Source organism: Schistocerca americana, chromosome 2 (assembly GCF_021461395.2).
Source record: "Schistocerca americana isolate TAMUIC-IGC-003095 chromosome 2, iqSchAmer2.1, whole genome shotgun sequence".
Classification (NCBI taxonomy): Eukaryota; Metazoa; Arthropoda; class Insecta; order Orthoptera; family Acrididae; genus Schistocerca; species Schistocerca americana.
In genome coordinates, this window is record NC_060120.1 from 760,497,047 (window position 1) to 760,519,795 (window position 22,749).

At 40.3% G+C, this 22,749-nt stretch overlaps 1 protein-coding gene across 3 annotated transcripts in view; it reads left to right on the forward strand.

The window, feature by feature from the left end:
- The window catches only part of LOC124595045 (ATP-binding cassette sub-family A member 7-like), a 610,990-nt gene that overhangs the window by 511,802 nt on the left and 76,439 nt on the right, over positions 1-22,749 (forward strand). For 2 of the 3 annotated variants that reach the window (XR_006978174.1, XM_047133608.1), the window contains exons 39-41: positions 14,623-14,762; positions 15,018-15,065; positions 20,057-20,173. Coding sequence is in view for 1 of the 3 variants with exons in the window: in XM_047133608.1 (XP_046989564.1) it covers positions 14,623-14,762; positions 15,018-15,065; positions 20,057-20,173 (305 nt within the window). In the remaining 2 variants the exon portion in view is untranslated. The remainder of the gene's footprint in view (positions 1-14,622; positions 14,763-15,017; positions 15,066-20,056; positions 20,174-22,749) is intronic. The other variant, XR_006978175.1, reaches the window with a different exon arrangement.

Sequence of the window (22,749 nt, forward strand, 5' to 3'; positions counted from 1 at the left end):
ATGTTCTGGTTAGTTTACTTCCTTTTTTTCTGACGTTTTCCATCCCCTTTACTTTTTTTCCTTACTGGGAAGATTTGTAAATGCTGCTTTCTTGTCCAGTTTGACAGTATAGTCGGTATTATTTTGCAGTAATATCTAGGTATTTAATTAAAAGCATCCTATAAGTGATAATAGAAACAGTCTAAATCATCATCATCTGGTTCTTCTCTTTGGGTATACACATTCACAAGATCACATTAAGAATTTTCCCTTTCACACAGAGTACAAATTCTAGAAGTGTCGAGTAATCAACAGACACACAAAAAGAAAGAAAAACTATATTAGCTTTTGGACAAATCCTTTAATGTGTTGGAGTACATATACATGCAAACATACATACTCCACTCTCTCTCTCTCTCTCTCTCTCTCTCTCTCTCACACACACACACACACACACACACACACACACACACACACACACACACACAAACATTTGTACAGTTATGTTGTGCTGGCTAAACATTTACTGTGGCCACTTGTGTATGGTGTATCTCCAGTGATGAAAATTCCCTTGCCAAGTATGCTCAAGGTAAAATGAAGGCCTTCACAGATAGACATCACCCCCAAATATAGTCCCCAAACAAATTTTCCACACGATATCCTCACACACCCCTAATCATCCCACCACCCCCAAATAACAGATGCAAAGAAGCACACCCTCATTGTCGAATATCAGCACAGACTGTGTGGAAGACCACAGTGCAAGGCCTACCTAAATCATCTACTCGACAGGTCCTACTCTAGTTCTGTCACAGGCTTATCCTGTCGCATTAGAGGCTGGGCCAACTGTGCAAGTAGTCATGTTGTATACCAGTTCTGCTGCAATTTCTGCACAGCATTTTGTATGGGCATGACTACCAGGCAGCTGTCTACCAGAATGAATGTACACCAAACTGAGAACAAGAGCAGTGTAAATTTGGAAATTTGTGGTAAGTTCCTATGGGACCAAACTGCTGTGGTCATCGGTCCCTAGGCTTACAAACTAGTTAATCTAACTTAAATTAACTTATGCCAAGGACAACACAAACCCCCATGCCCCAAGAGCAGTGTAGACTACTGACCGCCAGAATATGCTGCTGAACACAACATGCTTGAGTTCAATGGCTGCTTCACTTCTCCTGCCATCAGAATCTTTTTACCCCAGCGCCAGCTTTTCTTAACTGTGCAGGTGCAAGTTATCTTTGCAACTTCTGTAATTCTCCTGGGCTCAATCTCTACTAACCTATTGTAGCCACACTCTCTACCCCACAGTCTCACCATCCTCTGTCCTGTCACCACCTTCCAATCCATGCATCTAGATCATCTGAACTGTGCACCACACAAACACACCGGTTCCACTACCCATGTGTTGTTTCTTTCCTGTCCTGTGCACCTGCTTCCCCTACCTACCCAAATTCCTGTCCCACACACCTGCTGCCTCTCCCTCCTGAATTCTTGTCCTGTACACTGGCTGCCTGCCTCCGAGCTGCCAGCTATACTCCTGAACCCCTCTTCCCACTTTCCACCTCTTTATCCCTCTATCCACCCCACCTGACACAACCCCTTACCCCAGTGTACCGGCCGAACTGCAGTCACAGCACTGTATGTTCAGATGGCACACTGTACCTGCCCAAGTGCTCCACAGGGGTGTGTTTCTAAGATTCTACAGGTTTTTATCCCTGGAGTGAGTGTGGAGCCAAATGCTTTTCAGTACACAACCAGCTAGAGCTTATTAACTTTCCACTGTTATTGAATAACTCTGGATAAAATGCATGGCAGAGAGCTAGGCTACTTATTTGTATTGTCTTCCAGTGTCCTTTGTGCAAAAGTGACTGTATCTGGGTTCATAGCGCCTCCCATTTACCACTTCATGTTGGTCCACTGGTGTACCTGTGACAAGGACCACTTCTGTTATTGGTAATAAATGTCACTGAAGGAAGAAAACACACATGCAGGGTTGGATATTTTTGAGTGACTCTTTTTGGATGTACAGTATGACTTCTGTCAGCAGCGTGTTGCATTCCATAACTCTTTTAATAAGTTTTGCTATGTTGGAATCTCATGAGTGATCATCTTTAGATTCTGAACAAGTCAAAAAAAAGACCCTTTTAAACAAAATTATATATTTTTTAAAATTATGATTTGTTAATCTCATAACATACTTGCACACAATCTAAGTAATTTGATTCAATTACAGCAAGTGTGGCAAAACTGTAGTAATATTTCACTATAAACATGGAACAACTGAAATTAATAAGAGTGTCCTAACAATAATACAATTCTGCTACACACACACATAAAGTAAAAAATCTTATACCAAGCTGTCTCTTACTCAAATTATCATTTCATCCTGCATGAACTTTTCTACTAAGTAGGTAGCATTTCTCCTACATTATCTGCAGTAGCCTTATTTTTAGAGTCTCTGGTTATATATTATATATGCTTTTGCCTCTTAATTTATTATACAGGTTGTTTCAAAAATTCTTTTACAAACTCTGAGGACAGGTTCATGTAAACATTCGTCCAAAGAACCTTCATTTTTGAGTTATTACTGAAAGTTTACAGTTTACATGATGGGAGCTCGTCACCACATAAAGTCATAATAAATGCTCTAAATATCCTCCTTGTGATTCTAAACACATAGGCGCTCATCAAATGATGGACTGTCGCACCCTTTCAGATACTCACTGATGATTTCAAATGATTTCATAAACCGACATGACATGTCAATGGGGGGTTTCTTCATCTGGGTGATGTGCTGCATAAACCTTTTGTTGGAGGTGTCTCTCCAGAGATAATAATACAAAGGAGAGAGGTCGACAGAATGTGCAGCCCATGAAACTGGTCCTCCTCTACCTGTACATCTGTCACAGTAGATATCGGACAGTGAATCTTAACCAGTGAGACTGAAATTTGCTGGAGATCCATCATGTTTTCCTTATTTGCTGTATCACATATTTGATTAGGTCTTGGGGGGCGTTCTGAGCATGTAGACTGTGATGGGCCCAAATGTGTTGGTTATGGATATTTGTTATTCCATCTTTTCAAAACATTGCCTTGTGTCTAAACCAAACAAACAATGGATTGGCAGTTTGTGCAAAAAACCATCAGGAAAAGTTGTCTTCTGGTGGGGGATCAACAGGTATAAGACACTGCAGATGTTGATATGGGCACATGAGTTTCTCGTGAAATATTCTCCATGCTGAACCTGGAGATGCACCACGTCAGGGGCACTGATCTAGTGCTGATACTTGGTTCTTCTTCAACAGCTCTTCCTGGTCAGGCATACAAGCAACACATGATCTTCCTCAACAAAAGTCTGTGGCACTTTGGATCCTGTATCAACAACACAACAATACATTGTTATTGTTATTTATTGAGCATCCATTTTATCATATACAATGATGTAGGAGTTGTCATGTTACATTATATGAGTTTGTAAGTATACAGTAATTTAATAACGTAGGCCTACAGTGGTAAAACATATATAAATATATATCTCGTGAAGTGTATAGTAGAGAATAACAAAACAAACAATAATTAATTATTTATAGTGCATACTATTTTCATACATTTGTTTTTCAGATATGACTTATCATTATCATTGACCCCTATAGTAGAGAATAACAGAACAAACACTAATTAATTAATTACAATGGGTACAGGCAGATTATTTTCATACATTTGTTCAAATATGAATTATCATTATCATTGACCACTATGTTCTGAAAATCCATATACTCTGTAACACTGTAAAAACATTCTGACTGGCAATGGCAAGGAAAGTGTTTCTGAAGAAGAGAAATTTGTTAACATTGAGTATAGATTTAAGTGTCAGGAAGTCGTTTCTGAAAATATTCGTATGGAGTGTAGCCATGTATGGAAGTGAAACATGGACGATAAACAGTTTGGACAAGAAGAGAATAGAAGCTTTTGAAATGTGGTGCTACAGAAGAATGCTGAAGATTAGATGGGTAGATCACATAACTAATGAGGAGGTATTGAATAGGATTGGGGAGAAGAGGAGTTTGTGGCACAACTTGACTAGAAGAAGGGATCGGTTGGTAGGACATGTTCTGAGGCATCAAGGGATCACCAATTTAGTATTGGAGACCAGCGTTGAGGGTAAAAATCGTAGAGGGAGACCAAGAGATGAATACATTAAGCAGATTCAGAAGGATGTAGGCTGCAGTATGTACTGGGCGATGAAGAAGCTTGCACAGGATAGAGTAGCATGGAGAGCTGCATCAAACCAGTCTCAGGACTGAAGACCACAACAACAACAACAACAAGCTCATTTTTAAAAATGTAAAACTTTTCTATCTTTTTGAAGCTCAAGGGAAGAGCACTAAAAAGGTTGGATGACTCGGCTGTCTTTGGTTTGGAAATGCATCTGATATAATAGTGCAGCCTGGTGTCCACTACCATGCCCATAGCCACACATTAAAATTATGTCTGTCTGCTCAGGAAATGAATAATGTTGCATGTTTGAATGGAGCACTTTCAGTTAGCTCACTACCTGTAGTACATGTGCACAACTGATATATTGCAAACAGACAAATGATGAATGTAAAGTCCCCCTGCCAAGACATTACCATCTAGGATACAATGAGGCAAAATTGCTGCTTAGATAAATGAAATTAATGGGTAATTTCTGGATAGTTGTTGAACGTCAAATTTCATTAATAGCACAAAAATGAAGGATTTTTGGATATATGTTTATCCAAACTACTCTCCTCCTCCTTTTGTGTGTGTGTGTGTGTGTGTGTGTGTGTGTGTAAGGAACCGTTCCCCAAGGTTTGAAGAAATAGATGCATAATAAAGGAAAACAAAAACTGAAGGAAAAAAGAACAGGAAAATAATGAACAAACTTAAAAACAACAGGGCTCTGAGCATGAGATCAGACAAGGGTAACACCATGCTAGTAATAAAACAGGAGGAATACAAAAACAAAACTTTAAACAACAAGATAAAAAAGCTAACCAGTATCCCAACACAAAGATATCAGAAAAATACTCAAACACTTCTAAAAACTATCTTACAAATATTCACAAAACCGGAAGTTGAATGGCTAAAACAAAAGAACCCCAAGCCACCTAGACTGAAGAGCCTGCTAAAGCTCAACATGGAGGACACTCTGATATGTCTGGTGTAAATTTCATAAGTGCACCCACATATCACCTAGCCAGAGAAATACACAGATCCTTATGGAAACTTTATATGTATACACAATCGACAGAAGCATACGCAACACTGAAGAGCTGATACAAAAAATCAAAGACATCAACATACCCACAAGAGCCGTCCTCACATCATTTGACATCACGTCCATCTACATGACTATCCCTACTGCTGGAGCCACCAACATCATCAAACAGCAATTAGAACTACTGAATGTCATTCCTAAACTCCACATAATAGAAATATCTAACATTCTAAAACTGATCACAGAGAAAAATTATTTCCGATTTGACAACCAATTCTGAAACTTCCTGGCAGATTAAAACTGTGTGCCGGACCGAGACTCGAACTTGGGACCAGGGAGTTTGATCTCAGTGCACACCCCACTGCAGAGTGAAAATCTCATTCTGGCAACATCCCCCAGGCTGTGGCTAAGCCATGTCTTCGCAATATCCTTTCTTCCAGGAGTGCTAGTTCTGCAAGGTTCGCAGGAGAACTTCTGTGAAGTTTGGAAGGTAGGAGAAGAGGTACTGGCAGAATTAAAGCTGTGAGAACAGGGTGTGTGTCATGCTTGGATAGCTCAGATGGTAGAGCACTTGCCCGCGAAAGGCAAAGGTCCTGAGTTCGAGTCTTGATCTGGCACACAATTTTAATCTGCCAGGAAGTTTCATATCAGCACACACTCCGCTGCAGTGAAACTCTCATTCTGACAACCAATTCTACTCACAACAGGATGGACATCCCATGGAGTCACCAGTCAGTGGACTCCTAGCCAACATCTCCCTCAGTCAGTTTGCAAGCAAAATGTTTGGAACAATAGTAAGGTCCTAACCGTATACTGGTATCGCTAAGTAGATGACATCATATGTCTTCTAGATGAAACACCCAGTTGCATCCAACAACTCCCCAATGATATATACACAGTTCGCCCCAAAATAAAATTCACTATAGAAACAGAAAATGAAAATATGTTAAATTTCCTTGACCTCACAATACACAGAGACAACAACCATCAACTAATCTCCATATTTAGGAAAGTCACTCCCACCAGCACAGCCATACACAAATACTTTAACCATTTGATTGTGCACCAACTAGCCAGTTTCCAATACATACTGCGCAAACTGAACAAAACTCCACTCAGTGAAGAAAACTACAAAAGTGAAATACAGACAATCAACTGCTATACACACATACTTAAGATCACTATCTATTGGGGACAGAGGAGAAGAGGATGTTACTACGACAGCAACTGTGTGCCACCACATGAGACATCCTTCCGGGTTTTCTGGTGACGATGGCCAGGATCCAAACAAGTGGCTGGAGGTATATGAGCATATAGCCAAATTTAACAAATGGGATGACACTGTGTGTTTGGCTAATGTATTTTTCTACATGGAGGACGTTATGAATACGAGGAGAAGTTCACAAGCTGGGAAATATTCCAGGCGGAACTGCACAAGTATTTCGGTGACACACAATCACAGGAGTGCAAGGCTGAAGATAAATTAAGGTGCAGGGCACAGTGTCCAGGAGAAACGACAGCATTCAAAACATCTTGGAGCTGTGTAAAATAGTGGATCCTAGAATGAAAGAGGAAGGTTGCACATCTCAGGAAGGGTGTTGCTGAGGACACGTGTCAAGCCCTACTCCTGAAGGAGGTTTTGACAGCAGACGACTTCATAAAATGGTGCCAGTATATTGAGACAATGCATCAAAAAAGAATTACATGCAAGAAGTTTGAATGGCTTCCAAACATCATACCGATGTCTGTGATGGAGGAATAAACTGATTTCACGAGTGTTCTTTGTCAGATAGTGCGAGAGGAAGTTCAGAAGGCACTTGGATTGCACGGCGAGCAAAAAAACCGAGACGCTTCAAGAGATCGTAAGGGAGAAAGTGGAACAGACATTGAACCCACTCTCTCGTCTTTCATTTCCCTTTAAAACGGTGAAAAAGTTGAGACCCAGGCGAAGTTATGTTCCTACAATGTCGCATGAGGAGCCTGTTTGGGCACCAAGGAAGACTGACGTCTGAAGGTCCCAGGATAACCAACCAGTCAACCAGTATGTTTCCACTGCTTGACGATTGGGATATGTGGTGTGCTGTTGTTGAGAAAGGTGGCAGATATTTGATGATGCCCATGACAGAAGACACCAGACCAATCTTAGCCGATGCCGACTCCGGGACAACAAAGATGAACAAGAAGATGTGGGTGCAGGACGATGTAGGTCACCATCGCTGCAAGCTAGCCACTGGAGAGGATGCTCCGTAACATGCCGATCCAGGTCTCTATCACCGTTTAGAAGCTTCAGCCAATCACCTAGCTGCTGCAACATGGAAAACTAAATGGTGCAATCTTCCTTGGAGGTGAGGCCACTGAAGAGAAAAATCCTCTGCCGTTGATCACTACAAAAATGATAGGAAACTACATCGATATCCTCATGGATGGCTGACCAGCCCAAGCTCTTATGGACTGTGGAGCATCATATTCAGTCATTTCGGAGAAGTACCATCATCAGTCGCAGAAAACCGATTCATTGACAGCAAAACATCTCTGCTGAAAGTGGCTAATGGAAAATATGTAAAACCTACAGGAAGATGTATCATTCGTGTCGGTATAAGTGGCCATATACAGCCCTTAGAATTCATAATCTTGCAAGAGTGTAGTCACGACATTCATTCTCAGATTCAGTGAATTGTGGATAGTTAACTGTCGCCGAGGACTGCAGATCCTTCCAAGACGCATGTACATATCACTAAGGAACAACAGAAGGAGCTACTTGCCATTCTTCAAGAGTTCTCTGAATGCTTCAATCCTCAGGTGAAGAGCAAATTAGACAAATTGACGGTGAAGCACCAGATTACCACTGGAGACCATCAACCAATAAGCCAGAGAGCATACCGTGTGTCAGCAACGGAACCTTGAATAATTCACAACGAGGTGGAGAAAATGATGAAGAATGGCATCATTGCAGTGGTTGGACACTGGACTCGCATTCGGGAGGACGACGGTTCAATCCCGCGTCCGGCCATCCTGATTTAGGTTTTCCGTGATTTCCCTAAATCACTCCAGGCAAATGCCGGGATGGTTCCTCTGAAAGGGCACGGCCGACTTCCTTCCCCATCCTTCCCTGATCCGATGAGACCGATGACCACGCTGTCTGGTCTCCTTCCCCAAACCAACCAACCAACCAATGACATCTTTCAGCCTTCGCAGAGCCCACGGTTGTCACCAGTGGTCCTCGTTAGAAAGAAGGATGACAGTTGGCACCTTTGTGTTGATTACAGGAAGCTTAATAAGATAACTAAAAAGTATGTTTACCCTCTTCCACAAATTGGTGATACACTGGATTGTCTGGTGGGGGTTAAGTTTTTCTCAACCATGGCATGTACTCAGGATACTGGCAAATCGAAGTAGATATGGCTGATCGTGAGAAAACTGCATTCATCACCCCTGAGGGCCTGTATGATTTTAAGCCAATTCTGTTCAGTTTGTGTAATGCACCACCAACATTTGACCAGATGATGGATAATCTTTTAAGTCACCTGAAGTGGATGATGTGTCTTTTTTATTTAGATGACATTATAGTGTTCTCAGAGAAATTTGACGAACACATAAAAATACTGAGGGCCGTTCTTAAGTGTCTCCAACAAGGCGGACTGAAACTTAATACAAGAAAGTGTCTCTTTGGAGCAAAAGAAATCAAAATACTTGGACACCATGTGTCAAATGAAGGTGTGTGGCCAGACCCAGGAAAAGTGAGATCTATAACGGAATTTCTTATTCTTAAAAGTATTAGAGATGTGAGAAGCTTTCTCAGATTATGTTTTTACCATCATTTTATCAAAGACTTATTGTATCAAAGCCAGTCCACTCCAAGAGTTGTTAAAAGCCGATGCTGAATTTATCTGGGGTGATGCTCAACAAGATTCTTTCGATGTGCTGCAAAAAGTTCTGATGACTGACGCTGTACATGATCTGTATGATGAGAGAGCACCTACAGAACTACACACAGATGCCAGCGGGTATGGGATCGGTGCTGTTCTGATGCAAATTTCAGATGGAAAAGAGAAGGTTATACGCCTATGCTTCTAGGACACTTACCAAAGCCGAGAGAAACTACTCAACTACAGAAAGAGAATGTCTTGCAGGGCCACATGCAAATTTTGACAGTATCTCTATGGAAGGCCATTCACAGTTGTTACAGACCATCATTCACTTTGTTGGTTGACAGGTCTTAAGGATCCAACAGGACGACTCGCCAGGTGGGCACTATGTCTTCAAGAGTATGACATTACCATAATGTACAAAAGTGGAAGAAAACTCCAAGAAGCTGACAGTCTCTCAAGAAACCCTGTGCAAGACCATCTAGACTTTGATGAAGATAGTGACTGTCTCGCTGCACTCCAGGATCTCTCTGCTGAGCAGGAGGAGGATGCCAAGATATCTCAAATTATGTGTACCTTAAATCTGTTGGAGGATGTGAAAGGACAATTTAAGGTAGTTAATGGATTACTTTGCAAGAAAAACTCTGATCCGTTTGGAAAGAGGTGGCTACTAGTGATTCCTAAACACATGCGCTTAGATGTTCTACAGAAATTCCATGACACACCTGAGACCCGACATTTAGTATTTATTAAGACATATGATAGGATCCCCAAGAGATTTTTCTGGCCATGTTTATTTAGTAGGGTCCGTCACAATGTGTGTCACTGTCGAGAGTGCCAGAGGAGAAAGGCAGTTCCTCAGAAACAACCTGGCCAACTCATACCAATTCCACCAGCCGAAACGCCTTGGTGGGATTGACGTCCTCAGACGATGTCCAACGTCTGCTAGTGGGAATAGAGGGATCATTGTTTGCACTGATTATCTGACATGCTATGCTATTACAAAAGCTGTGAAAACAGCTGAAGCTTTCGAGGTAGCCAAATTCCTCATAGAAGATATTGTATTAAAACACGGTGCCAGGGAAAGTTTTTCAATCGAATCTTGTGACAGAGATAAACTGTCAGTGCAACATTACTCATAACATGACAACTGCCTACCATCCGCAAACTAATGGGCTTACTGAATGGCTTAATAAGACCTTGGCCGACATGCTATCAAAGTTCGTCAGTGTTGAGCAGAGCAACTAGGATGAGGTGCTACCTTTCTTGACGTTTGCCTACAACACCGCCAAACGAGACACCACAGCATTTATGCCATTTTGCCTGGTGCATGGGCGTGAGGTGATGATGGACACTGTGTTTCCGTTACATCCTGATGGCGTGAACGACGACTATACGGGACAGGTGTTAACCAGAAGTGAGGAATCCCGGCAGTTAGAATAATGTCACGTAGAAGAGGGTGTAAGTAGATGAATGACGAACAACTGAATCACAACATTAAAGCAAAAGTAAAGGGGATACTCAGCACACAAAAACAATCAACCAGTCACCGACTTAGAAACATAGACACACAGAATGTAAATAGAAACACAAGAACACATGAACAAGAAACACCCATGACAACAAGCAAATGGTACACTCCCACTTACAACGACAAAACAGTCCATATATACAATACAGCCTACAGGACAGGCAACTCAATACAGGGAAAACTAAGAGCAACCATCACAAGCACAGACAAATGCAACACACGTGGTACATACCAACTAACATGCCAAGACTGCAAATCAATCTATATAGGGCAGACAAGCGGAAACTTTAATACAAAACACAGAAGAGCATTAAAAACGAACAGCTGTCATTGTACATTTGCTGAACACCTTATGGACATGAAACACAGCTCAACAAGCATCAACACTGACCTGAAAATTCTCAAATGCAGCAACAGCCCCCCCCCCCCCCCCCCACACACACACACACACTCAGTTGTTGTTTGTAAACAGCGACATGAAAAGTTACTTAGTGTAGGCCTTCACAGTGAAAGTAATGGGGAAACTGGCAGAAGTAATTGAAAATAACTGCTCTACCTTAAGTTTTATATGGTTGCAGATGAGAAACTATGAAACAAAACAACTAAATTGAATTACAGAAAATCTACAGCATGTGGTAACAAGGTATATAAACAAAATTTTATCTGTTTTCTTTAAATATGTAAATATGTATGTGTAAACTCAAATTTTCTGTGTGTACTAGTAGTAAAAAGCATTTTTTATGTTTTGTAGAAGGTAACATAATACCCACTGATGATGCTGTAACTTCAGCGAAACATGTCTGTGGGATAAAAGAAAAAATAAGAAATTGTGTGAAATCGCGTGGCAGGTTAAAACTGTGTGTTGAACCGAGATTCAAGCTCAGGATCTTTGCCTTTCGCGAGCAACCGCTCTACCGACTGAGCTACCCAAGCACGACTGAAGACCCATCCACGCAGCTTTAATTCCACCAGAATTTCATCTGGAAACATGATGTGGCTAAGCCGAGTCTCCAAAGTATCCTTTCTTCCAGGAGTTCTAGTTCTGCAAGTTGTGCAGGAGAGCTTCTGTGTTTGAAAGGCAGGAGACTAGGTAGTGGCAGAATTAAATCTGTGAGGAGAGGTTTTGATTCGTGCTTGGGTGTCTCAGTTGGCAGAGCACTTGCCTGCGAAAGGCAAAGCTCCCGAGTTCAAGTCTCGGTCTGGCACACAGTTTTGTGCACACTCCACTGCAGGGTGAAAATTTCATTCTAAGAAATTCTTTTTGCTCAAGGTGGACCCTCTCCAAAAAAAAATCTGTTTGAAGAAGTATTTTTGAGACAGATTGTATTTTTTCATCCTCGTATACTGTGGAATCTTTGCATATAATTTTGATTTTTGTGTGTGTGTGTGTGTGTGTGTGTGTGTGTGTGTGTTTTGCATAAAATTCTCTTTGTGTCTCATGTTGCATGTGTTTTTCTTAAATAAATTTTCTCTGGTACATAAGAAGATTACAATTTCATAAATGTATACAGAGGGAGGAGTTAGGGTTTTTAGTTTCCAAAATAATGGCCAGAATGATTTTTTTCTGTGCAGTACACATGTGTCTGACAATTTTCTTCTGTAGTTTCAGTATTCGAGGTTTGCTATTTGAGCTTCCCCAGGAAACTATACCATACCTAATGCCAATAGAATTGGTTAGTATTTACATTGCAAACACAATTTAGTTAATTCATTTAATAGGAAGTCAATGTAAAGATGACATGTTGAGTGGCAGACAGGCACAACAAAAAGACACTTATGCTTTAGCTTTTGGCCAAAGCATTCATCAGAAAAGGAAACACGCACACATTCATTGAAGCAAGCACACATCACACACATGTGACTGACATCTCTGGCAGCTCGGCAGACCAAAATGCAGCTATCACATAGAACGGAAGCAGCAATTTGGAAGGGGCGATGGTGCAGAAGATGAAGGGATAGCAAGGTACAGGTGGAGTGAGAGAAGAACACTGTCTCGCAGAGCACGCAGGGATTAGGCTTCCAGGATGTGCACTGTAAGTGGGGGAGGGGGGCAAAAACGGTAAGGAGTGGGGAAGGGGAAAGGTGGGCAGGTATGTTAGCCAGAGGACGGCACAAGAATAGGGAGGAGGTGACAGAACAGAGGTGGTGAAAACTGTTGGGTGAAGGGCGTGAGGCAGAATGCTACAGCAGGTCGAGACCAGGAGAATTTCATGAGTGGAGAGTCTGTTAAGGATAACTCCCATTTGTGCTGTTCAGACAAGATGGTGCTGGAGGAGAGGGTCTGGACAGCTCAGATGGTGAAGCAGCCAGTGAAATCAAGTATGTTGTGTTCAGCTGCTTGTTGTGTCACAGGGTAGCCTACTTTGCACACTGCTACAGTTTGGTGGTGACCATTTATTCTGGCAGACAGCTGCTTGGTAGTCATACAAATACAAACAACTGTGCAACGATTGCAGCAGAGCTGGTATATGACATGCCTGTTCTCATAGGTAGCCCGGCATCTGATGACATAGCGTAAGCCTGTGATGGGACTGAAACAGGAAATGTTGGGTGGATAGATTGGGCAGGTCTTGCACCAGGATTTTCCACTGTGATATGATTCCTGTGGCAAGGAGTCGGGGTTGGGAGTGGCTTAAGGATGGCCTAGGATGTTGTGGAGGTTGGATGGGCAATGGAATACCACTTTAGCAGGGGCAGGAAGGATCTTGGATAGGATGTACCTCATATCAGGGCATGATGAAAGGTAATCAAAGCCATGGCAAAGGACTTGGTTCAATTGATCCAGTCAGGGGTGAATTGGGTGATGAAGGGGCCACTCCTCCATAGCTGGTTCTTGGGGCTGTTGGGAGTATTGAGTGTGTGGGAGGAAATGGTATGGGATATCTGTTTGTGGATTAGGTCTGGGGGTAGTGCCTGTCTGTGAAGTGCTTGGTGAGACCCCCAGCATATTGGGCAATAGAGTTCTTGTCACTCCAGATACACAGACCTTAGGAGGCCAGGCTCTATGGGAGAGATTTTTTTGAGTGTAAGGGATTACAGCTGTCAAAAAACAGGTACTATTGGTAATTGATGGGTTTAATGTGGACAAAGGTGTGGGTAGAGCCATCTACGGTGCTGCTTATTGTAATCAGTGTTGCTGCATGATCCAGTTCAGTAGCACCATTTGCTGATAACATTTGTCTTGATGCTCCTGGAGTCATAATTGTAGTACAAGTTGCTGCTGTTACTGTAGTGGATTATTCCTGACTGTGCTCTGTTTCTCTGTATTTCGCATTCAGATTACTTGAGTCTTCACCACCAGTGTATGTTCACACAAATGACAGTACTGAACAAATTATATGAATTCAAAGAGCAAGCACTACACTAAGATGATTGTCTAGTGGAAAGATCACTAAAGGGAGCTGTGTCTGGAGAAAGTAGATTGGTATAATCACAGTGTAATATAATTCTGAAGAGCAAGATCCACTGTATAGAGTTCCATTAATGGATACAGCATGGGAATACCATAAAAGTTATTTTCCACAAATCTACCCTGCCTAAACATTGTACTTGCATCCCCCCTATCGCCCCCTCCATTTCTTTCTTTGTTGCTCAGTTTTGTGATGTCACCTTGTCATTCTCTTCAGTCTCATTTTGACAATGTTACTGAGAGACACCTGGTTCCATTTGAGTCATGCTTCATATTACCTCCTCATTCCCTCCTTTCCCCGTAAGCCTTAAGCCCTTCTAGTTGTCAAATGCATTTCCTACACCCCATTGCCCAGCCACATCACTCAAACTGAGCCAGTGTTTCTGCAGCCTCCTGTATTTGTGTGCTTTAGTGAATGTAATTAAATATCAAAATGAAAGGTGGAATGGAAGCTGCTATCTCCCCACACTGTTACATATTACTAAGCATCATACATCAATCAGTTACAGACAACTGATTACCTTATCTTTGTTTATTATTTACTTCTTGGAATTTCTGTTCGTTTTCTGATAGGACTGTTAATTATTTTCAGGTATCAGTACGCAGTTGAATGTGTTCTCATGGGATTTCTTAGGAAGAAATTTCTTTTGCTTATTTATGGAAGGAATACTATTTTTCTTAGCAACGCTGCTAATTGAATACAAATACAAAGTGTTGAGATCAGTAAGAAATGTAAGTTCTATAAATAGTATTTTATTTGAGTCACATCATCTTAATTTCCTTAGGTCATACCTCATTCAGTTTTTTTTCACTTAATGTGCATTCTATTTGGTCGATTTTAGTATATGGCTCTTATCCTTATTGATTAAATTCATATGTTGTTGCTGAAAGATAGATGTCACAATAACTAAAAATGTGGGATATTTGCATGTCCTTTTCTAATTTCTTTGATTGGTGTATTGGCTAAAGTTCTTATATCTTTTCCAGGTAATCTCAAAGCTTTCTCCAGGGCATTCAAACAAGTTATATAATAAGGTAATTTCCTTCTTATGGTGCCATACAGAAATATCCTACCAGACATCACATTAAGAACAGAGATTTATTAAAATACAAAGTAGGATGTTTGAAACTACAGAAGACAGAAAATGAGTCTATACTTCAGAGTTCACAAGAACAAGAGCAAATGCATGTACATGAGCAAGCGTGCATGCATGTGTGTGTGTGAGAGAGAGAGAGAGAGAGAGAGAGAGAGAGAGAGAGAGAGAGAGAGAGAGAGAGAGTGCTCAGTTGATAACTGGTGATATCCCGAAGACTGGCTCTGAGATAGAATTGACATTGTTTCTACTGGGGACAGATCTGGCATTCTTGCTTGCCACAGGAGTATCTCAACATCATGTAGACAGTTCATAGACACATATGCTGAGTGTGAATGAGCATTGTCCAGCTGAAAAATGGTGCCAGATACCATTGCATGAGAGATGGCACATGAGGGTTCAGGATGTCCATGTCTACCATTGTGGCATAAGAGTTCTCTCAATCACTGTCAGCCATGGCCTGAAGTTGTACCCAATGCTCCCCCTGCTGTGACACTAGGAGTAACATCAATGTGCCTCTTCAAAACACTAGAAGAATGGATCCTCTTCCTCAGTCAACATCATACTCGCTGACAATGGTCACGAGAACTAGTACAGAAGTGCTAATCATTGCTGAACAGTATGTGACCCCATTCTTCAGCACTCCAAATGCAACCATTTGTGTTGTGATGTTAATGTCAGCCCTTGCATGGAAAGGTAATTCCCTCTTCTGGCTGGTGCTAATCTCCAACCAATGGTGTGGGTTGGCACAGAATTTTGCAGGGAGTCCTGTACTTGATCCGAGATGGCAGGCATGATCTGAAGGGATTATGATGTGCTTGGTGCACAATATGGCAATCATGCCTTGTGGGAGTCAGACGTGGTTGAACAGAACCTTAACACTGAATACACCTGCGTTTGCACTCCCGTTCAGTCCAACATTGGACAGCTGTCACATCCTCCGTGTCCTTAACAATTATCATTCACCATCTGACACAGTTTGCCTCCCCCAGCCCCCTCCCCTCTGTCCTACGTACCCTGCCAGGCTTGGTAACAGCATTAAACATGATCAAGACTAATACACGCTGGTGGTTGTTCTGCCTGTCACAGAGAATTAAAAGTCAAATCCTGTGCATACTCATCAATTGTGTGTTACATTGCCATCTGACTATATCTTCTAGATGCTTCACTTATTTTGACAGGCAGTGTATTATCAAATTTCCAGCTTACTAATACTGAACTGCTGGAAATTAGTAGCACATAATTCAAAGCAATCCTTGAATCTAGCAACAAAGAATACATACATACATAAAAAATCATTTAAACAGCAAAAGATGTTGGGGGAGGGGGGGGGGGGGATGAGTAAGGCAACTACTAAAGACAAGATAGAAATTTTAAGAGAATAATAATAGGAACTCAGAAGACAAATGAGGAATTTATGTTTTATGGACATCACATTCCAACGTTTGAGAAGGTAATTGTCACAGTAGCTAACAATGAGGAGACAACACTGAGCATCAAAATTTATGCTCAGTACCTGTCAGCTAGGGAAGTAGTTGAAACCAAAATGACAGCATGGCTACAACCCCAAAAACTTGTAAACCATCATTTTGCTGAGAAGGCCAGAAGGATCACAATGCTACAGTGGGTCTATTTTGCAAGAAAAGAAAAGAAAAGAAAAGAGAAAACCGGGGACCTATTCTGTATACTGTACAAGTTATTCCCTAAAATTATCATTAGATGCATAGGAAAATTTGATTTCAGTCAGGCAAAGGAACATGCTACTTTTAAAGTAGTTACAGCCAAATACACTATTTGCAAGTCATGAGCAAAATTTTACACCTGGGAAATGATTATGACTTGACCCTGTGTGTGCTAATCAGAGCTTTTGAGAATGACTTTGAGTTAGTTTTAATGAAATCTGTTCTAACAGCCCTTTAGAAGCAGGGCACAGAGTCTAAATATATTGCTATACTGAAGAATTAGTGCCAGTACTGCAGCTTCTGTTAGACTTAATCACAATATGAGTAATTCAAAATTAAACGAGTAGTCACACAAAGAGATTACACATCAGTTAAACTATTGTTAGCAGTCCTAGAAGTAGTGTTCAGATCTTTAAACTGGGCTTCTGAAGAAGGAATATGTCTATGAAATGTATCTGAATCACCTTACATACAAACATTAATCCTTGTTCCATAGATCATGAATACAACATTTCATAATGATGCGGAAAGTGTCACTTTAACATAATTTTTCTTTACGCAAAATAGTTAATTAGTTTCTTTTTCTTTTTATTTATTTAGTTATTTATTTTTTTACAGTCATATGTAAGAACTCATTTATTGAGTAGGAGTTATCATTCAGAAATTCTCCTAATTTCCTTTTGAATTTTGGTTGGCTATTTGTCAGACCTTTAATATTATTTGGCAAATGACCAAAGATTTTTGTGGCAGCATAATTCACCCCTTTCTGTGCCAAAGTGAGATTTAATCCAGAATAGTGAAGTCTATCCTTTCTTCTAGTGTAGTAACTATCACTTCGCTGTTGTTTTTGAATTGGGATGGGTTATCAATGACAAATTTCGTAAGTGAATATATGTATCATGAAGGTACTGTGAATTTCCCAAGTTCCTTAAATAAATGTCTGCAAGGTGACCTTGGGTGGACTACAGCTATTATTCCTTCTACATGCTTTTGTGCAATGAATACTTTCTCTCTTAATGACGAATTGCCCCAAAATATGATGCCATGTGAAAGCAGTGAATTAAAATAGGCAGTGTAGGCTAATTTACTGATATATTTATCACCAAAATTTACAATAACCCTAATAGCATAAGTAGTTGAACCTAACCGTTTCAGCATATCATCAATGTGTTTCTTCCAATTCAATTTCTCGTCAATGCACTCACCCAGAAATTTGGAGTATTCTGCATTAGCAACAGACTTCTGGTTATAGTCTATATTTATCAATGGTCTTATGGCATTTACTGTACAGAATTGTATAAACTGTGTTTTCTCAAAATTTAGTGAGAGTCCATTTCAGAGAACCACTTAATAATTTTCTGAAAGACATTATTTATATTTCCTCAGCTGATTCTTGCTTCTTGGGTGTGATTACTATACTTGTATCATCATGAAAAAGAACTAACTTTGCATCTTCACAGATATATAGTGGCAAGTCGTTAATATATATTAAGAACAATAAGGGACCAAAGACTGAACCCTGTGGGACACCATTCTTGATACCTCCCCAGTTAGAAGACTCTGCTGACTTTTGCAGACTATGTGTACTGTTAATTTCAACCTTCTGCATTCTTCCAGTTAAGTATGAATTAAAACATTTGTCCACTGTTCCTCTCATACCACGATTTTTAGCTTATTTAGAAGAATTTCATGATTCACACAATCAAAAGCCTTTGAGAGATCAGAAAATATCCCAGTGGGTGATGTTCAGTTATTCAATGCATTTATTATTTGATCAGTGAAAGCATTTTCTGTTGAAAAGCCTTTCTGAAAACCAAATTGACATTTTGTTAGTATTTCATTTTTATAAATATGTGATGCTAATCTTGAATACATTACTTTTTCAAGAATTTTAGATAAAGCTGTCGGAAGTAAGAGTGGGCAGTAGTTGTTAGCATCAGACGTATCCCCTTTTTTATGCAATGGCTGAACAATAGTGTATTTTCAGTCTGTCTGGAAAAATGCCCTGTTTCAGTGAGCTACTACATAAGTGGCTGAGAATCCTACTTATTTGCTTTGATGATGACATTATACTGTTTGCCACTAATGAACAGAAGCTTCAACATTGGAAGAACTTAGTAGAGTAAATTTGAAAGCAGGTGTGAAAATCAGTTATAACAAGACTAAATAATTGCCCATAAATTTGGTGACAAGGGAATAGTGCAAATTTACAATGAACACCCAGTACCATTTGATAAGTTTTCCTGTTTATGACAGTTGTAGACAGCTGCTGTAGAAATAAACACAAGAGTAAAAATGGCATGGAATGCTTTTAGTAAACTGTATAGTGTTTACAAAACTAAGCTTCCAACATATGCAGAAATGAAAGGTAAATAGATGACATTTGAACACATTCGGGAATGAAGTGTGTGTGTATAGCTGAAGACGTGATGTCTGGATGTGTGTGAAGGAGGCCAATACTCAGCAGTAGATGTCAAATGTCATGATGGTGGATGGTGGCAGGTGTAATTGAGAGCAGAAGAAGGGGGCAAAATAAGTTTAAATCTGAATCATAAACAGATAGATGAACAGAGAGAAAATGTTAACTGAAAATAAAGAAATAAAAGGAAAATTGTGGAGAGAGAAAGTGTAAGTGGGGAGGGACTACTTAAATTAACAAAACTTTTGTTGGAGTCTTTACCTATGTCTAGAATCTGAAAGCTTTGCTAGTGGAAGGGAAAACAGCATGTAAGAGCAAGTGTTTATTAGTGAAAATAAATTGATTTATGCAGAAATTAGCTTATGTGGTTTGCTGGTTTAAGTTATATGGGTTACAGATTTAAATTCATCCTTCCCCCCTCCTCTAATAGCCATTCACACTTGCATGTTTTGTTAAAAGTGGCATTTATATGTAATGGAGTTCTAGAATTTAAATATTTTTTATGGCCTGAACTTGAATATCCAGTTACTGCTCTAAAACTTTCAAATAATGCTATTTTTAATTTGTTTGTTTCTTCAAGAAACAAATAGTAAATAAGCAACAAAATAATAAGAAATATAAACATCTGACAGATAAAAGCTATGTGCCTGACCAGAATTAAATCCTAGATTTTTGAGTTCCATGATGTATATGAGGTGGTGCAGTGCAGTTCAAATCCTAGTTATGCACACAGTTTTAATTTGCAGGATGGTTCATTGTGGTGCAGACATTGATGCAGAGTGAACTATTGATATTAATAAGAACCAATTAGTAAATTGTTCATTATTTCAGGAATTTCCAGAGCCAACTGGCAAGAGGAAGGGAGATGACGATGTTGCTGAAGAGCAATCCAGAATTTCTAAGGGCAATACTAGAAATGATATTTTACTGTTGCGTGATGTTTCAAAGGTAAGTGCTATAAACTGAAGTACAATCTAATTTCATTAGCAATTTTGTGTGATATAAGAAACAGAAACAGTTTGCAGATGGGAATCAGTTTAGGAACAATGAGCTTAGGAAAGATAAGCTTCCAAACTTCTGGGGAGATTTGAATGAATCCTGCTTTCGAATTTGTCAAGTGTATTTTATGCTTGTATATGACACGGAATAAGTTAACCAGGCTTTTTTGGTAATGCAAAATTTCAGCAGCAAAAAGTCTGCTCTTACACCAGAAAACAGAATCATCCGGAGAATAGGCAAATTGTAGAACAATAAGATCAACATTAGATGACACTTTGAAATCAAGGAAAGATATGAGGAAATAACAAATTAGATTACAAATCACACAAAATGAAAGACAGACAAATGGGGGGCTCCAAATCAAGATCAACAAACAAACAATGAGAAGAATGATTGTGGATTAAGAAAAAAGTTTAGATTGAAAAGAATGAAGAAGTAGTGGGAAAAGCCATGACAGAATTATCTGAATGAGACAGATATTGGTAGATGTGATGTACATTTACAGACAAAAAATGATAACAATTTCAGAAAAAAACTGAATGATTTATTCAAGAGAACGAGCTTCACAAATTGAGCAAGTCTATAATTTGTTGGTCCATCTGTGGTCCTTATATATGCAAGTAATTATTTGGTGTGGCATTGATTGATAGAGTTGTTGGATGTCCTACTGAGCAGGATCGTGCCAGACGCTGTACAGTGGGTGTGTTACACTGTCAAAGTCACGAAATGATTGGAGCGTCATACTCATAATGCTCCAAACATTCTCAATTGGGAGAGATCTGGCTATTTTGCTGGCCCAGGTGGCGTTTGACAAGCATGAAGACAAGCAGTAGAAACTCTTGTGTGTGGGTGGACATTATCTTGCTGAAATGAAAGCCCTGGATGGCTTGCCATGAAGGGCAACAAAACCAGGCGTAGAATATCATTGACATACCACTGTGCTGTAAGGATACTGTAGATGACAACCAAAGAGACGTGATAGAAAATGAAATGCACCCCATACCATCACTCCCGGATGTCTGGTCATACATTGGGTGACAATGAGATTGGTATCCCATCGCTGTCTGGGGCATCTCCAGACACACCTTCACTCGTCATGGGGACTCAATTTGAAGCAGGACTCTTCAGCGAACAATCCATGCCAAGGTCCAGAGGTGGACTAATGCATTATTGTTTTGCTCAGTTTGTGAAATTTGTTCTCTTGAATCCAATATTTCTCAAATTATTACCATTTGTTTGTCTGTAAATGTATATCACATATAGCGCTTTCCATCCCTTTGGGTAATTCATTTGTGATGTGTTATTTGTTCTTGGCTTAGAGTGTACAAATAAATTTAATTGAAGATCCTGTATTAATGATTCTTCAGTTCTGCATAATATACCCAGGTAATGTTCTAGATAAATACATCACAGTTAATGGATACATTCCATATACAAGTACATAGAGGTTGATACTATATTATAATTAATGTCTTCCCAAATTTAATACTGTCATTCTTGTACTACCTTTTGGTGTCTGTATGGTGTTTGGTGACAAAGAATACACATCCCTAATATTTTCAACATACAACAAATTCTACTTGTTTATAGGCTATGAAATGATGTAAACTGGTTATTGTAGGCTCTGTGAGAACAAGTGTTATCTGTTACTGAATGGCAGCAGTTATGTTGTAGCAAAGTAGTAGCAGATGAAACTGCATAACTTTTTGATACATCAGTGTATGGCTCTATTCTCTACAATTTAAAGCATCCAAACTATCCTAGAGGATGTGGGTGTTCTCTAGTGGAGGTGGGTCAGAGTGAATCAAATCCACTCGAAGACAGTAAAGTCCCTTTATTACTTTTCAGTAGTTTGTATTAGTAACTTATGGCTACATGTGATGGACACTGAAGGTGGGCACTAACTCACAGACCTCAGCAGCGAAGCATTGTTGTGAAGACCACTGCACCTGCTATGCCAAACACAAGCCAGGCACGGTGTGACCTTGCGTAGTAAGCATTCTCGACTGGTGACTGAGCTGTGTTGGGAGCTGACGTAACAGACTTGCACAGCTAGGCCGATTGTGGGATGGGGTGGCAATTGGAGCCAGACAATGACGCTGATGGGAGCTTAAAGTCTGGCGAGCAAACGCTGGTCTCCCTGGTCTAGTGTCTAGCTGGTGGCATCTGGCTTTGGCAGACAGTTGCTCAGTAACTATAGTGGTCTCCGCTCAACCCCAGGCTCATCAATGCTGTGGCTGGACCTCTTGGCAGGTTTTGTGTTATGACGACAATGGTGTGGTAGTGACCGCATGGTCCAAGCTGACACTTTGAAAACATCAACTCAATTACTTGCTGATTCAATGACCTACTTGGCCAGATGGCCAGTATTTATGTGGTGTCACCGCCAGACACCACACTTGCTAGGTGGTAGCCTTTTAAATCGGCCGCAGTCCGCTAGTATACGACGGACCCGCGTGTCGCCACTATCAGTGATTGCAGACCGAGCGCCGCCACACGGCAGGTCTGGAGAGACTTACTAGCAC